This window comes from Nicotiana tabacum, chromosome 11 (genome assembly GCF_000715075.1).
Source record: "Nicotiana tabacum cultivar K326 chromosome 11, ASM71507v2, whole genome shotgun sequence".
Taxonomy (NCBI): domain Eukaryota; kingdom Viridiplantae; phylum Streptophyta; class Magnoliopsida; order Solanales; family Solanaceae; genus Nicotiana; species Nicotiana tabacum.
Window position 1 is genome coordinate 1124576 of NC_134090.1, and position 18916 is coordinate 1143491.

General features: G+C 39.6%; 1 protein-coding gene across 1 annotated transcript; it reads left to right on the forward strand.

Annotated features, from left to right (window-relative positions):
• Positions 1 to 675: 675 nt before the first annotated feature.
• Positions 676 to 2047, forward strand: LOC142166458 (uncharacterized). Its single transcript, XM_075225842.1, has 3 exons — positions 676 to 928; positions 1067 to 1383; positions 1943 to 2047. Exons 1-3 carry the CDS (start codon positions 676 to 678, stop codon positions 2045 to 2047), a joined length of 675 nt encoding a protein of 224 aa, XP_075081943.1.
• Positions 2048 to 18916: the final 16869 nt, after the last annotated feature.

The window sequence follows — 18916 nt, forward strand, 5'->3', positions numbered from 1 at the left end:
ATGGCAAAATCTTTGCCTTCCTACAGAGGAAGGGGGCCTAGGTTTTAGGTCCTTACATGATGTCTCAAGGGCACTGTTTGCTAAACTATGGTGGAGGTATTGGACCATAAAATCTTTGTGGTCTAATTTTATGTGGAATAAGTATTGCAAGAAGGAGCTACCAACAGTGGTGCATTTTAGGAAAGGGCCTTATGTTTGGAGACAAATGCTGAATGCTAGGGAAGAAGTAGAACATGAGATCGTATGGGAACTAAAGAGTGGAACCACTAATATTTGGCATAAAAATTGGACTAGATTGGGTGCACTTTATCACGTATTACCTGAAGACTTTCCAATCAATGAAGATCTTCAGGAGGTGACAGAACTGCGGCAAGGGGAAACATGGGATGTTCAGCTGCTAGATCAAACATTCAATGAGGAAATTGCAGAACATATAAGGCTAAATGTGCATTATGAAGGTAGTGAGGGATATTGGGATAGGCCATACTGGATGCCAACTCCTTCAGGCAAGTTCAGTGTTAGCATGCTTGGCAAATATTAAGGCATAGGGCTGATCCTAATCAGGAATTCAAGTTAATGTGGATTAAAGGTTTGCCTTTCAAGATATCCTTCTTCTTGTGGAGGTTGTGGAGGCAGAAAATAGCCACTGATGACATGTGGAGGAGGTAAGGGAAAATGGTGATGTCTAGGTTTTGGTGTTGTCAGCAGCCCCAAGAGGAATCCATTCAGCATATATTTGTCACAAGTCCTACTGCTTCTAAGGTATGGAACTTGTTCATGGGGGCTGCTGGAATTACTGTGCCATTGATTCAATTGAAGCAGGTTATTAGACATTGGTGGTATGCTCAGTGTTGTCCAAAATTAAAGCCATTGTTTCAAGCAGTACCAGTTATCATCACTTGGGAGCTTTGGAAGAGAAGAAATGCAGGTAAACATGGGAGTTCAGTGTCCACAAATAGGGTGATTCATGAGATAAATAGGACATTGCATCAACTGGCAAGGGTGAGGTATGCTTGGATGCCTAATATTCCAATGTTATAGCCATACATGATTCAATACTTTGAAGGATATAAACCTATATTGATCACTACAAGAGTGACATGGCAGCTTCCTTTTCATGGTTGGTACAAATGTAATATTGATGGAGCCTTAAAGGGAAATCCTGGACCTAGCTCCCTAGGCTTTTGTGTGAGGGATGATGAAGGTAATGCGGTGTATGCTAGGGCAGTAGACTTGGGAGTGACAACTAATGTGGTAGCTGAAGTTAAGGCTATTCTTCAAGGGTTGGAATACTGTGTGGAGCATGATCTTCACCCTCTCATATTGGAGACTGATTCGTTGGTAATGAAGAAGGTGATAGAAGGGGAATGGGATCCTCCTTGGGTAATTGCACAGGATGTGAAGAAAATTATAGAGATTAAGGACAACTTCAATGTGGTCTTTCAACATGTGTTCAGAGAAGGCAACTTAGTGGCGGATTTTATAGCTAACATTATGTTTTCTTTTGTAGGTACATCTGAGTTTCATTCATTCTCTGAACTTCCTAGTGCAGGGAGGAGGTTGATCAATCTAGACAAATCTCAATCATCTAACCTTAGGGTTAGGATAGCAAAGAGAAGAACCACAGACTGATGGCTTCACAGGATTGGACTCTGCACAAACCTGCATGTTTCTTTGTCTCATTTAGTATGCTATTAAGTTACTTTCCAATGGTATTAGCATGGTCTCATGCTCATTCTAGGGGTGCTTGTGCTTTGATAGTGTGCAGAAAAAATGCGATAAGTAGGTGTCGGATGGTACAATTTATCCTACTTCTTATATGTTCAAATGCTAAGGAAAATGCTGAACCTATCATATGGTATTTCTAGAGATTGTTGAATCATTTCTCAGTGGTATTAGCATGCTTTCATGCTCAATCTGAGGATGGTTTAGCAATGTTTAGAATGATGTCTACATTAAAGGTTCTAGTTGGGAAGGATCTGAGCTTACAAGATCACAAAACGGCACAGTTTCAAAGCCTGGCCTTTGCCTTGCAAAGCCTGCTTAAAGCCAGCTCATTCCTGGCTTTTGCCTTGCAAAGTCAGCCTAAAGCCAGCTCATGCCTGGCTTTTGCCTTGCAAAGCCTGCCTAAAGCCAGCTCAAGCCTGGCTTTTGCCCTGCAAAGCATGTCTAAAGCCAGCTCAAGCCTGGATTTATTTTTGCAAAGCCTGCCTAAAGCCAGCTCAAGCCTGGCTTTTGCCTTGCAAAGCCTGCCTAAAGCCAGGCTCCTCTTTTACACATTAATTCTGATGAGTGAGCACATGATTAATACTTGGACAAAATCAGTTCACTGCATATGGAGATCATATAGTAGCTACACTTGGAAGACTACGCTGGCTTCAACTCTGTGGTGAAGAAGTTTGGAATTCATTTTATCCTATGGATAGTATACCCTGGCACCTGGTGAGAGCTTGATAGGTGCCGCTTGGTATTTGTCAATGACAATTGGATTCACATACACTGATAGGAGAAGGAAGCATTCAACTTATTATGTTGTAATAGCTAGTTCATTAGATTTTAGCTTTTCTATCTTTTTAATACTAGTAGCTTCATGCAACTTCTATTTTGGTTTGGACATCTTGTAAGCCTTGGACCCATTTGGGATTTTACTTATATATTAGCCACTAGGCAAGTGCTGTCGAGTGGTATAGTTGCTTAACAAAAGATCATATGGGTTGCATGGAATTACAACATATGTGGGAACTAAGATGAGCCAAGTATTCGTGCAACAAGTGGCAGAATGACCAGGAAAAGTCATTGCTTACATTTAAAGACAACTAAGAAATCACGAGAAGAATTATCTGACCCACGATTTAGAGTTAGCCGCGGTGATTCATGCACTAAAGATGTGGGGGCACTATTTGTATGGAATTCATGTTGATATCTATACGGATAATAAGAGCCTTCAATATATCTTCAATCAAAAGGAATTGAATTTATGCCAAAGGAGATGATTGGAGCTACTGAAAGACTATGACGTTGATATTTTATACCATTCGGGAAAGGCGAATGTAGTAGCCGACACCCTCAGCCGTAGATCTATGGGTAACCTGTCATATTTACAGCCAGAGAAGTGTGGGATAGCCCATTAGATTCATCATCTATCTAGTCTTGGAGTTCGATTACTGGACTCAGGTGATACCAGAGTTACTATTCAGGACACGACAACATCCTCTTTAGTAACTGAAGTGAAGGAATGCCAGTGTGAGGATCCTGTGCTAGCTCATCATAGATATACATCCCCTCAAAAGGAGAATACACCATTTGAGATTACAGGAGATGGGAGAAGCTCACTATTCTCGTTATTATATTCATCCAGGAGTGACGAAGATGTATCATGATATCAAGGGAATATACTGGTGGGACGGAATGAAGAAGGATATAGCAGAGTTTGTTGCTTAGTGCCCTAATTGTCAGCAGGTTAAGATTGAGCATCAGAAATCCGATGGATTATTACAGGCTATAGCGATTACGACATGGAAATGAGAAGTGATTAGTATGGATTTCATCATAGGCTTACCTCATACCCAACATAAGTTCGATTCTATATGGGTTATTGTTGATAGACTTACAAAATCAGCCTATTTTCTACCTGTCAGGACTACTTATTCAGCAGAGGAGTATGCAAGACTTTACATTAGGGAGGTAGTACGACCTCATGGTGTCCCTATATCTATTATCGCATATAGAGGTGCTCAGTTTACAGCTAATTTATGGAGGTCCTTCCAAAAAGGATTGGGGACTCAGGTAAGTCTTAGTACAACATTTCATCCCCAGACAGACAGTCAGGTTGAACATACTATTTAGACACTGGAGGATATGCTACGGGCTTGTGTGATGGACTTCAAGGGTAGTTGGAATGATCATCTTCCACTTATTGAGTTAGCATATAATAAAAGTTATCATTCCAGCATTCAGATGGCTTCATACGAAGCTCTTTACGAACGGAAGTGTAGGTCTCCTATAGGATGGTTTGATATTGGGGAAACTAAGTTAGTAGGACTAGAGTTGGTACAGCATGCAGTTGAGAAGAATAAGCTTATAAGAGAAAGGCTGTTAGCAGCACGGAGTCGTCAGAAGTCCTATGCAGAAAATCGACGACGAGACTTGGAGTTTCAGGTAGACGACTGGGTATTCCTAAAGGTATCACCGATGAAAGGCGTTATGAGATTCGGTAAGAAAGGAAAGCTTAGCCCTAGGTACATTGGACCTTATAAGATTATACGCAGAGTAGGCCAAGTAGCATATGAGTTAGACTTGCCTTCCAAATTGGAGTCTGTACATCCAGTCTTTCATGTGTCTATGCTTCGTAGGTGTATTGGAGATCCCTCTAAAGTCATTCTAGTTGACGATGTCCAGGTTACAGAGCAGCTATCATATGAGGAAGCTCCCATTGCTATACTAGATAGACAAGTTCGGATATTAAGAACTAAGGATGTAGCTTCGGTTAAAGTACTTTGGATTAACAATAATATGGAGGAGATGACTTGGGAAGCTGAAAAAGAAATGAAGACTAGGTATCCTCACTTTTTTCCACTTCCGGAGGAGAATCAGACTGAGACATCACAGCCTTTAGGTACGTATATGGTACTTGATTCTTATGTTAGTTATTGCTATTGGTCGTGTGAGGCCATTGGTGTTATTGATGATTGTGGACCTGTGTGGCTTTGTATTATTGGGTTTGCTGTGTGACAAATTGGTAGTAGTACCATTACAGAGGAGACTCTACCAAAATTTTTATAGGTTTCAGGGAGTTTAACATTCGAGGACGAATGTTTCTAAGGAGGGAAGATTGTTACACTCTGTGCGTCCCAAGGTGACGTAATGAATATGAGACTTGTTAATCATGATTTAAATGGTTTTAAAGTCATAATATGGCTATATATGATATTTGGATAGGAAATATGATGTTTGGGAAAATCGGATTAAAGTTGCGGAAATAACTGACTGAGGCTTTTCCTTGTAACAGAGCTTTTTAAAAAATATATTTTGTGTGTTATATGAGGTTATTTTGGGACATATTATATACCAAATTTAAGATCTTGTAATTTAGTTTCCTACATTCTTAACCATTCTCTCATACGACCCCCGGATAAAAAGTTATAAGCGTTGGAAGAAGGGCCAATGTTAGGGTGCCAAGTAGCACCTTTTGACTTTTCAAAAAAATGGATATTTATATCCTTATCTCGCCTCTTTCTTCCATTTTCCAGAACACACAAAATTAATTTCTCTACAATGTATTCAAACAAGATTATCATCTCGGGTACAAAATCAAGAAGCGATAACATTAGAACGATCCCTACGACGTAAGTATCACTATATCGCCTCTCTTTTTCTTTGTAGTTTGAGTTTTGAAAGGTACTTCATAGTTAAGACAACGTTTACTTTCTGTATTTAAGTGTTTAAATATCAAGGAAGGTTGATAAATTCATTTTCTAATAGTTAGAACTCGCGTGACGGTGATCGGAAGCCGTGAGTTTGAATTATTCACTTGTAGCAGACTGTTTTGTGGACTGTTTTATATTATTGTTGGGCTGCGTATTTTACTACTATTTTGTGGAGTTTTGGAGGAGTAGGTTTGTGTAGAAACACCACATAAATTCAGGGTGATGGGCAATTCATTCGTCGTAACATTTTCGGGTCGTTTGACACTACTACGGTGGTCGTTTTGTGTATGCAGAGATTGGGGTGTGTTGGGCTGTTTTGTAGTATTTTGTGGTGTATATAAAGTTGGAAAATAATGTATACATGTTGATATTGTTGTGTTCTTTTGTTTTTGGTGTTATCTTGAATTTGGAGGAAGTAAGGATTATAGGGGAGATGATGCCCGTTTTAATACAAAATAAGCTAGTCGTTCATTGTGTGATAGTTGTACCTTTTGTAACTTAATGATAATATTATTATCGTTGTTGTAGATTAAGGTACGAAGATGCAAGTTCAACTTGGTGATTGGAAAAATTGTGATAAGGTATGTTAATGCTATCCCTTCTTTCCTTTTGGCATGATCGATATGATACAAACAAAACGAGCAAACGTACAACTTTCATAAATTACTCTATTCATAGAAGTATTAGGGGTTACTTTTTTCTTGATTCCCCATGTGTCCTATTATTATATCTTCTGTTTATGGGTCTCAGAAAAATACGTAAGTTGATAAAGTTTATCTGAGAGATCTTATTGACTTACTTCATTATGCATTGCATTCATTTATACATGTACATTGACCCATGACCAGATGGTGTTATGTAACGACCCGGCCGGTCGTTTCAAGAGTTATAGCCCTGTTTCCCCATTCCTGCTTCTTTATGTGTTGTTCAGCGGTGTTGAGTTGTATCGAGTTGGTAGGTTTGGGTCCGGAGTAGTTTTGGAGTGAAATGAACACTTAGTCTCATAGTTAGAAAGTTAAGTTAGAAAAGTCAACCGGATATTGACCTATGTGTAAATGATCTCGGATTTGAATTCAAATGGTTCCGTTAGCTCCGTTAGGTGATTTTGGACTTAGGAATGCGTCCAGAATGTGATTTGGAGGTCCATGGTAGAATTGGGTTTGAATTGGCGAAATTGGAAATTTGGTGATTTTGGTCGACAGTGGAAACATTTGATATCGGTGTCGGAATAGAATTCCGGAATATGGAGTAGGTTTGTAGTGTCATTTGTGATGTGTGTGCAAAATTTGAGGTCATTCGGATATGGTTTGGTTGGTTTCGGCATCGGTTGCCGAATTTGGAAATTTAGAAGTTCTTAGGCGTGAATCTGAGGGTAATTTGATGATTTGATATTGTTTTGAGTGATTTGAAAGTTCGACTAAGTTGGTATGTTGATATATAACTTGTTGGTATTTTTGGTTGAGGTCCCGGGTGGTTAACGGATTTATCGAAGTTGGAAAATGCAGCTGAAGCTGCTACTACTGCTATTTTCGCATATGCGGAAGGAGGAGTCGCAGGTGTGAGGTCGCTGGTGCGTTTGGGGAAGCCGCAGATGCGGAAATGGAAGGCCAAGGCTGGGAACGCAGGTGCGAAGAATTGGCCACATCTGCGAGCCCGCAGGTGCGAGGCCTTGAGCGCAGATACGGAGACGAGGATTTTAGGTTGGCTTCGCAGATGCGAAGAGTAACGCGCAGGTGCGCAAGTGCAGGCACGCGCTTTGGGCCGCAGATGTAGAATATGGGCTCTTTAGTGAGTTTCTCACCTGCGATGGAAATTTCCGCATGTGCGGCTTCGCAGAAGCGGAAAAAGAGGCCGCAGGTGCGATTGTGCTGGGCAGAAAAGGCCCAGTTCGTGGTTTTGTCTTCATTTTTCAATTTTTGGATTTGAGAAACTCGGGAGAGAGCCGATTTTTCGAAGGTTTTCAAGGAGTAACATTGAGGTAAGTGATTCTAACCCATAATGGTATAAATTTTGTGAATCTATGGCTTTGTTCATCATTAATCAGTAGGATTTTGGAGTGAAAGTAGGGGGTTAGGGCTTGGAATTTTTAAGAGTTTAATTTAAGGATTTGAGAGACCAAACGATGTCGGATTTTGATGAATTTTATATGGTTAGACTCGGGAGAGGACGAGGATTATTATTCTATCATTTTTTTTACTTGTTTCGAGATGTGGGCCCGGGGGCCGGGTTTTGGCCGATTTCGGATTTTGGCCTATTTATGTAGTTTCTTTTGTGGAATTTGATTCTTTAGCCTACGTTGATAGTATTATTCTGATTATGGATCGATTTGGAGATTTTGGAGACCGATTCCAGAGACGAGGGCATCCCAGAGTAGGATTTTATGTTGTTAAGGTAAGTAACAGTTTTAACTCTGGCTTTGAGGGTATAATCCCGAAGATTTGACATCACGTGATTATTTGGAAGTGATACCCATACTAGGTGACGGGCGTGTGGGTGTGCACCGCGAGAGATTGAGACTTGGTCCGTCCCGTGAGGCTGTGAGGCCTAATGGCTATTATATGTGGTTATGTATTTAATTGTTGTTGAACTTGTTTGCCTTCATGATAGAGATCATGCTTAGGCTTTATTCATGCTCACATTATTTGTACACAGTCATAGAAATTATTGTACATGTTTACCTCAGTCTCTATTATTTGCTAATATGCGGTGATACTTGATATGGGTTGTGTTCCCTTATTTGTTGGTAATGATGAGGCTAGTGAGGTACATGATTGAGTGAGGCTGAGGGCCTGGTTGTGAGTATATTAATATTATAGCGTGTGAGTTGTCCGCATAGCACGTGAGTTGACCGTGCGGGTCCAGGTATTGATACCATAGCGCGTGAGTTGTCCGCGTAACACGTGAGTTGATCGTGCAGATTCAGGTATTGATATGATGGCATGTGAGTTATCCGTGCTTAGCGCTTGGGCTTTGGGAGCCCCTCCGGAGTGTGTACACACCCCCAGTGAGCAAAGAGTGTTGAGCGTTTTGAGTATTGAGTGTTGAGTGCGAGTGATGAGTGATGGAGTGACACTGCTGTGAGGTTGAATTTATTTGTGTTGTTGCTGCATTTATCTGTTAAACTTCTTTGTGGCATTTACTGAGTTATGGAATTTACCTGTTTATTTCTGTTTATTTTTAAATTGTGAAAATAAATAATTGGACTATTTTACTTAGCTCGTCACTATTGCTCAATTCCTTAGTTATTTATGTTACTTGCTGAGGTGGTTGTACTCATACTACACCCTGCACTTTATGTGCAGATCCAGGTGAGTTAGAGCGTGGCGATCGTTGAATTCAGGCCGGCTATCTGGGGAGATTGCAATGTAGTTGCTAGCGTCCGCAGGACCTTGTTACTCATTTTATCATTTCATCTTTTGGACTGTATTGACAGTTAGAAAGTTTTCATTTCTTAGTTCATAGATTTAGACGCTCATGACTTAGTGACACCCCGATGTTTGGGGCTCGTTTCCCTATTTTCTATATTATAACTAGAGTTGATTTAGTTTATGAAAAATTTAAATGTTGGAAATGTTTTATTAAATTCTTATAATCGGTTTAGTAGTAATATTTTGGGAAGTAGGCTTGCCTTGTAACACGATAGGCGACATCACGACCATGGTTAGATTTTGGGTCGTGACACGTTATATACGTGTATATTATATGTATATGGGATATGGGAAAAGGTTATGGCGTTATATACGCACCACCTCTACCTGATCAGCTGGTATACGTTGATGATTTCGCCCACAATGGTTATGATGATATGATGGGATGCCCTCAGAGGCTTGATGATGTTATGTACGCATATACTTATGCATGGTATGGCATTTATATGCACATGCATGACATTATAAATATTTTCTTGATTCACAGAGCTATTCAGACTTACAGGTTGATTTCATTACTCCATGTTTCTTTCATGCCTTACATACTCGGTACTTTATTTGTACTGATGTCCCTTTTGCCTGGGGATGCTGCGTTTCATGCCCGTAGGTCCCGATAGATAGGTTGAGAGTTCTCCTAGTAGGCTATTAGCTCAGCAGAAGATGTTTGTGCACTCTACTTGCTCCGGAGTTTCCTATTTGGTCAGAATGATTTGAATATGTATAGATTGGTATGGCGGGAGCCTGTCCCGACCTTTATGACATTTATGTACTCTTAGAGGCTTGTAGACAGATGACATGTTTATGGATACTTGTATGGCCTTATCGGCCTGTGTCTTGAGTATACAAATGATCATGTCGGCCTTATAGGCCCGTATGTCACATATATAAGTTTCTATATCATGTTGGGTCATCCTATGTCTAGTATTCCCTTATGTTTTATTCCCGTTATCTCATTGTTGATACCAAATTTTCCCCTCATATTTTATATATATATATATATATATATATATATATATATATATATATATATATATATATATATATATATATAAAAATAGTACATGCATCATCATTTGATTTACAAGCATATACAAGTATTTTCATAATTTTCCATAATTTTTAAAGGCTTTAAATCAATTTATTTCCGTATTTTTATTATATAAATATCCAATAATTATCCTTCAAATTATTTTATGATGATTTAATCATCTAAACTTATCATTTACACCAATATGAGGTTTAAATACTTTCAGGGCATTTCTTATAATTACATTTGCATTTTTCTAGGGGCCAAATTGCACATTTTGCAATAATAGCCCATATGCATGTATAATTACATTATTTATACAGAAAATAACTTTTTATATTTTTATAATGTTAAATAACTGTTTTTAATCATTTTTATTCATAAATGATCATTTTAATATTTATTAATTACTTTTATAAATTATTTATTTATTAAACATTGAGTATTTAAAATCTAGCCCTGAATTCCTTTTCATTTCGGACCTAACTACCCAATCCCAGCCCAATAACCCTTGAGCCCAAACAAATTAATCCAACCCCATACCCAGTCATGACCCATTTCACTAACCCGACCCAAAACCCCCGACAAATCGTGGTCGTTGATCTCTGAGATCAACGGCCCACGTTACACCTTCCCCTTTAACTATACCTAAACCCCTAACCCTAATCATTCTACACCACCCCGCTGCCCTGGAACTCTCTCGTCTCTCATCTCTCATGAACCCTAGCCTGCCGCCTCTCCAAATCCTCCCCTAATCCTGTTCCTTATGGGATTTTCTTCCCATTTACTTACCAATTCGACATATTTTCTTTATTGATTAATTCTTTACTTTATTACTTAGTACTTTCCTAAACATGGCAAGTACCCCGCTTTGATTCTATGCAAATCTATATTTGTCTCTTGAATCTGGACAACCTTGAGTCCAAACACGTTATTTTGTAATGATTCTCTCTTATTTCGTTGATTCGTACTTAACCCTAAGGTTAGGGTTTACAGATTCTCTTTGATTCGAATCGAAATTGGTTCAAGCTTTAATATTAAGTACTATCTCGTCTATATTCGCCTTATTGTGTATGAATCTGTCTATTTCTGCCGATTATTTTTACTTGCCCTAAATTAGGGTTTCAGATCCTTTTTATTTGAACCAAATCTGGTTCGATTCTGTGTTTTGCGAATAATATTCATGTCTATGTTCATTTAAAATAATATGTGATTCTTTGCCTTTATTTTCTGCCGATTTTGTGGAGTTTACCTAAAAACTAGGGTTTCAAAATTTTTCTTCTTTACTGATTGTTTGAATTAATTATATTTTCGTATTTATGTGTTCAGTTCCTACACTATAAGAACCCCTCCCCACTCCCCTTTGAAACAGTTCGAAAATCATTAAAAAAAAAAAAGCTATAAAACTAAGGTTGTACGTTCTTCATTCTGTAATAAACTTGTTCTGTATATTTGATTCCTGGCCGGCTGAAAGCCAAGGCCAAAAATTGCTAAGCTCTTGCTTTGTTTGGTGATACTCACAATACTGTTGGATTTACTTCTTCCTTGCTTCATCTTAACTGGTGAGTTATTATTTCTCTGTTATTTCATTCTGATTATTTGTTTAATGTGCTACTTCAATTAGACTATGTCATCCTAAATGCAATTACATTTGTAGTTTGAGACATGCATAAATCTACTTTGAGTTTTGTTAGTTCGATTCTTCTTAACCTATATGTCATTGATAGCAATCTCTTGAAGTTTAAGTTTGTTATTATCTTGCTCTTTGAACATGTTCGCATATATCCTGCTATAGAATAGTTAACTAGGTAAAGATGTCCTCCTTAATAGGATAACAAGTCTGTTTCTGAGTGCATTAGAATGTGGCATGTTTGACTTTGTCTTTATTATATTTTGAAACCCCTAGTAACTTCCCTAATTAGTTCCTAACATATCCTGATCTGTTGCTAATTGATTTCTTCTTATGGCACTAATTTCTGCACTTAACTTAATCTGGATCCCCTTTTATCATTATAAATTTATCTTATGACTTGTCGTGTTAGCATGTGATTGAGTTTATTTCTTGCAACTTGACTAAGTCTACCTAGGTTCAAGCATGCATGTTATTTGTGTATATATGATCAATTTGGATTCTGTCCTTCAGTGAAATACCTTGACTCTATTCTATTCCTTTACTATCTGGTCCTTCTGAATTCTTATTCTTAGTCGGCTGAAAGCCAAAGCAATTTAGGTTCTGTCCCTTGGCCTCCCTAGTGTGAGCACTGCTCAGGGTTCATATGAGATTCTAACTCTGACACACTAGGATTTGGTCCCTAGTCTTCCTTGAACTGTTTCTAATCATTTTCTCTAGTGTGAGCACTCCCCTGGGTTCTTGAAGCCCTTGGGAACTCTGACACACTAGAGATTTGGGTTATGTATGCTTATCCTTGAAATATAGGTGAGTCATTCACTACTGGTTATTGTGTATCTATAAACATGGGCTTTTGGAACTACTGTGAGTTGAAGACCTGGCCTGTCCAGGTGTATTTGGGCCTGTTGTAGGCTCCCTATAGTTTTATACTTTGTAATTCATTCATTTAATTTTGGTCTGTAATAATTATTTGTAATAACATCGGGGTATTAGTAAATTGGGAAACTGGGTTTATTTTAACATTCGCATGGGAATGGGCAGAAATCCTGCCTATAGGTGTTTACTTTGCTCATTTTGCTATTAGCTAACCTGCCTATAGGTGTTTACTTTATTCAAATATATTCTGCTATTGTATGTTAGATAACCTGCCTATAGGTGTTTATTTTGCTCGAATATGCTTTGTAGATAACCTACCTATAGGTGTTTACTTGCTCGAATAAGCTCTGTGGATAACCTGCCTATTCTGCTTTTTTAGATACCATGCCTATAGGGAATAAAATAATCAATGTTTAGTTTGCATTGCAGCATATTCATTAGGCATCATGATCATAGGGTCATTTATAAATCTACATTTTTAGAAGTCTTGCTCATAGGGTTCTAAATTGATTAATATGCTATTGTCATACTTGCTCATTTAGTATATAAGAACTAAACCAGTTTCAATCATCAAGGGTAGGAATCATATCTATAGGGTAATCACTATCTGCGTTAAGCACTAAAAGCAGGCTTTAAAACACTGCCTTGTTGAACGCCAGTAGAAAGCATGCCTATAGGAACAACTAAGTAATTCCGAATATCTCTCGTGTTTACTACTGCCAAATACTGAGTAAAGCACCTAGATAGCATGTTTATAGGTTTCAGCCACTTATACTTAAAATCAGTATACAATTGTGCAGTCACTTAAAAATTACTTTGCATAACTGCTCGCATGATTAAAATCCAGAATCATATAGAAATCATGTCTATAGGGCCTAACGACTTCAATTGTTGAAACTGTCAAAATGCCTAATTTGTTTGCGTGCATTTGCTGCCTAAGTGTGGAGGCTAACCTGAGCCCTTATTTGCTTTTACATGAAAGTCCAATTTGTTTTGTATGTCGCCTAGTTTTTATCATTTTTGAGCAATCTAAGTTAAGTCTAGAACCATCCAAAAATAGAGGTCCAAACGCCTCCTGGGCCATAGGCAAGGGACGGGTAGTGCACGCATAAGGTACGTTTTAGAATTGATTAGAGCGCTTTATGTAAATAACTTAAAGATCGTAATCGGGTAGCAGGAGATGATAGTTTATGCCCGCTTGATAATATGAGTAACACCCCCGTCTTGGGAGAATTACGAAGTACTATTTATGTTACACGGGGTGATCCTTTAGGCTAAAAAACTTAGGACCCCCCACTCCTGTTAAAATAATTCTTTCTTTTTGTTTCTCTTCTCTCTTAGACTAATACACATGATTCAAGTTTGGCCGGGACCCACCGTTGTGGACCTCGAGGAGTGCCTAACACCTTCTTCTCGAGATAATTTGAGCCCTTACCCGATCTTTGATGACGCAAACTAGTAAACCCGAGTCATTTGTAATAGGTGCCCTAACACACCTTAATCCGTTAGGTGGCGACTCTCTCTTTTAACAACCCTTCTTTTTAAAAGAGTTGTCAACATCGAAACCCGATCTTCGCGAGAAAGAAAGGGCACGACACTCATGACGGCCCTTCTTGGCCACTTACCCATGACGATATGATAAGAAAGATATGTTACGTTGGTACTCGGTTGTGTAAGGCACCAGGTGCCTATCGCGGCCCTGCAGTTTGGGTCGTGACATTGGCCCATGACAGAGTGGTTCGCTCCGGCTAGTAAGGACCCGGGTGCTAGCCACGCCTCCCCAGGTTTGGGGCGTGACACTAGTATTTTGACCTCTACCTCTACCTCTGCCGCGTCCTCTAACTTTAGCTGGTGCTATTGGTGCGGCTGGCACCTCTAGTACTGCTTCTTGATGATTAGCAGTTGGTATCTCAACATTATTAGCAGCAGAGGGTGAAGTTGATCTTGTTCTAACCATCTTGTTTGCGCTAAAACGAGAGATAAATGAGTGTTAGAATTCTGAAATGTTTAGCTTTAACGCATGTTATAAGAATCAAAGGAGAAAAACAAAAATTAGTAACATGACCTGCAGCCTCCCAAATATAAGTATGGTGCACAACATATGCATATTTGAGACTCTGCTAGACACAGCACATGACTCCCTAGAACTCCGTAAACCTGGTTGCTCTGATACCAACTTGTCATGCCCCAAAACTGAGATGGGACGTGATTGCCACTCAACCCTTGCCGCTCGTTGAGTGAACCATGTACTATTTGTATCAAACTTCAAGGTCAATATCAAAGAATCTAACGTGCTTGAATATTAATTCTAATCATGTTGCAGTTCTTAAGTTGACTGATAAAAATAATAAATAAAGGATAAATCCCAAACTATTTTAGTACTGACCCACTAACAAGTCACGAGCCTCTAGAATCTGAAACAAAAAATAAAATTTAAAATACATAGCCTGTGGGGGCATCCCCGGAAACAAAATTTAGGTGGCTACTCTATCTTTTAACAACCCTTCCCTTTAAAAGAGTAGTCAACATCGAGGCCCGATTTTCGCTAGAAAGAAGGGGCGCGACAGCATGGCAACTCTACCGGGGATACCCTTAGGCTCCTACCATAATGAATTTGGTCTGTGTGAATTAGTCTCCGTCAATAATTTATTATTTTATGCTCAAATTCATCGTTTACTTGCTACATGCACACCCCCTTCCCTATTTTCCCTTTTACATGAATTTACATGCAACTTTTCGTTTAACCTTGTTCGCTGGCTTCACTCTTTATGTCTTTCCCAATCCCCACCCCTTTTTATCTCTTTATTACATTTTTTCCATTATACGGACTATCTCTTTACATTTATTAAATATTGCATTTATCGCTTTGCCTTGCAAAATACTTGACAAGATGTTGTTTTACGTTTTGCATAATTATATGCTCTGCATCATATTCCACTCGTGCGCAACTAATACCATAGAGGCACTTGATGAGTGTCCACGCTCTTCCTATATTACATTTTTAAATTTGGAAAGGCTTATTTGCGGTAAAACTAGTCGATCAGCGGCGCAATCAACGGTTCCGTGCCTTTCCCTATCAAGTTGCCCGCTTGAGAGTACCAGTCTAGACTTCTATAGAAAACCCTACTCTGATGTTAACTGTGCATGCATCATGTCCAAACCTAGCATGAGTTAGAATGTAGTCCACATAATAACTCTCTAAGGAAATCCTTGTCCAAAGTCCATCGGGATCTCCATAATTCCAACGGGCATGATCATGATATGTGCATTATTTAGAGAAAAAGTATCAATATGCTAATCATTAATGTGTAAGTAGTCAAGCCCGGAGGGGGAAAGGGCTAACTTTATTTGTTTTGCAGAAATAAGGCACGAAGTCCCCAGGTTCGGCATGGTTTGAAGTATCTCACCTCTATTGCTAGACTGGTGGGAAAATCTCTCGCCAAGCGACAAGAAACATATGAAAAGAATTCTTGGAAATTTACCTTCTTTGCTTGACATTCAGCCAAACAATGTACTGATCGAGGCCTCTACTATGTTCTAGGATGAAAAGAGGGTTGTTTTCCATTTTGGTAACATAGAGGTGATTCCCCTTCTTGAGGAAATAAGAGGTTTTGCCGAGCTACCCTAGGATAGCCCTGGTCTGCTGGAACCGGAAAATTGTACTTCTAGGGGATTGCTGAAAATGATGTGTCTTAGAAAGAATGACGTGTTAGTCTGCCTGAAGAAGTCCTACATTCCTTTAGACTTCCTCTACGAGCATTATGGGCACAACACATCCTACCGTATCTATCATGATAAGTTCGCCATCATTTCCCTAGGTTGGACTCATCGTCGGGTTTTTGTGTTCATCGTATGTTTTCTGGGTATGATAGTATTTCCAATTCAAGGAGACAGGATTCACACTCGTTTGGTTATGGTTACCAAGACCTTAATGGAAGGGATTGAGGGACAGACTTACACTATTATCCCAATGATCGTGGCAGAGATATACCGAGCTTTGGACCGTTGTAAGAAGGGATTCAGACATTTCAAGGGTTGTAATTTGTTACTGCAAATATAGTTGTTGGAGCATCTTTAAAGAGGACGGTACCATCAGGAATTTCCGCGGAGACCATGGAATGACCACATAGCCTTTCACCATCCAAAAAGAATGACTTTCATCCCAGACATATTTGCACAACCGAAAAACGCCATGGATTGGGTACACTTCTTTAGCAATTTGACTGATGACAATGTCCATTGGATGTTCGAGTGGTTCCCTACTAGCAAGTTCATCATCAGATCCAGAGATGTTCCTCACCTAGTGTTGATTGGGTTGAGGGGTATCTATCCTTATGCTCCTATCAGGGTCATGAGACAGGCTGGGAGAAAACAAGTCATACCGCGAATTTCTAAGATAGTTCACTACAAAGCAGACTTTCAGGGTGGTGCCATTCCATTCAAGTGTGAGGCCCAACACATGTGGCATCTGAAGATTATTGTGAAAAAGGATACCATCGAACCAGATCGGTACCACGCCAGTCATGTGTATTTCTACCTATCATGGTTGGATGATGACATAGCAGGAGAAGTCGAGCCAGGGATCGATCGAGGAAACAGGGTCATAGACGATGCTACTGAAGCACAAGTAAAATACAAGAGGTTGCGCAAGAGAATCCTTGAGTCTGAAGCCAGACATTTGGAACAACAAAAGATAGACATGGAATCAATCAATGAGTGGAGGGAAGTTGCTACAAAATCAACAGAGAGGTTGGAGTACTTAGAGCAGGGTCTAATGGAACTTGAAAGGAAGATAAGGAAAAGGACCATGGATTGTCATAATGTAGAGGGCAACGAAGGAGGACACCTAGCAAGGGCGTATCTGCTGCTCGACATGCGCGACCTGGGGAATCTCATCGATGGGGCCAAGAAGGCCAAGCTTGGAGAGGGTCCCTCCGGGACCAAATAGAATAGAATTGTAGTTTATTTTCTTTTCTAGAGTCGTTTTAGAAATTGATTGTAATAAGGAAAATGCCACTAGCAACTCTTTTAATTACTGTCATTTTAGAGGTTTGATCTATTTATTACATTAATGAAATGAGGCAGTTATCGGCATCAAGTTTCTCCAAATCTATGTGTCGCTAGGCCTACCCCGGGCACAATTAGGTCCCCAAAATTAGGATGCGAATTTACAATTCCGCAATACATGTTTAAATACTGCAAATATCCGTCCAAAATCCCCTACTAACTTGTTTACCTTTTTCTTTTATTTGTTTTGATTATTCACATCCCCTAAGGTTGGTTCGTGCATAATGGCATCATCAGCATATCATACCAGATCCATAGGCCCTCCAGCTCCTCCTCCTCCAAGCGATCCTAAAGTAAGGGAAAGGCTATGATGGATGACATGAGTGGTATCAGGAAAGATAAAGTTGCGAATATGGAAAATGTTGAAACGCCAGACAGTCGGAGTACTCCGGCACAGAATGATTTGGTTCTACGGCTGGAGCAGAAACTGGAATTACAAGGGGAACTTGAGCAGGTCCGCAACTTGGCAAATCTCTCCCTTACCTTAAATGTCCCAGATATTAACCAGCAAAATGCCCAGAACCCAGCACCTTTTCAAAACACACCAAACCAACATCCACAAAATCCTCCCGCACCTCATCAATATGCCACACCTCATCAAAATCCTAACCCTCCACCAGTACCAACTCCTCCTCAACACCAACATCTTCCAACTCAGTATCCTTAAACTACTACCTATCCACAACCTACTCCTGAGCCGCAGAATTAAACCAATGATCACCACTACACTCAAACCCCCAGCATCTACCAAAATAACCCTATATATGTAGAAACCCTACCTCACCCCACTCAACAAACCCCATACACACTGGAATCAGCCAAGAACGACCTGCTCATCAAGAATATGGCAGAGGAACTTAAGAAGCTCACAAGCCGAATCCAGGGTGTCGAAGGGGGTAAAGGCATTGAGGGTTTGAATTATGAAGATCTGTGTATTCAGCCAGATGTAGAACTGTCGGAAGGTTACAAACCTCCTAAGTTCGGGATGTTTAATGGAACAGGTGACCCAAGGTGCATCTAAGGACATACTGTGACAAGCTTGTAGGAGTTGGCAGGGATGAAAGAATCCACATGAAGCTGTTCATGAGAAGCCTCACTGGAGACTCCATGTCTTGGTACATCAGTCAGAACCCAAAGAAATGGGCTAATTGGGTAAGCATGGCATCGGATTTCATGGATCGATTCATGTTTAATACGGAGAATGCACCAGATATCTTCTACATACAGAAACTCAATAAAACAACAACGGAGACTTTCCACAAGAATGCTACTCGATGGAGATCAGAAGCCGCGAAAGTAAGGTCGGCATTGGAAGAAGAGCAGATGAACAAATTCTTCGTCCGAGCTTAGGATCCACAATACTATGAAAGGTTGATGGTTATCGAGAATCGCAAATTCTCTGACATCATCAAGCTAGGGGAAAGGATTGAAGAAGGGATCAAGAGAGGAATGGTAACTAATT

Bases quoted from the DNA above. Each gene is read 5' to 3' on its own strand.
- LOC142166458 (XM_075225842.1), top strand. From the start codon at position 676: ATGGTGATGTCTAGGTTTTGGTGTTGTCAGCAGCCCCAAGAGGAATCC. The intron at 929-1,066 runs GTAAACATGGGA...AATACTTTGAAG, and splicing joins TTGGAAGAGAAGAAATGCAG to GATATAAACCTATATTGATC. The intron at 1,384-1,942 runs GTAATTGCACAG...AGCAATGTTTAG, and splicing joins GGGAATGGGATCCTCCTTGG to AATGATGTCTACATTAAAGG.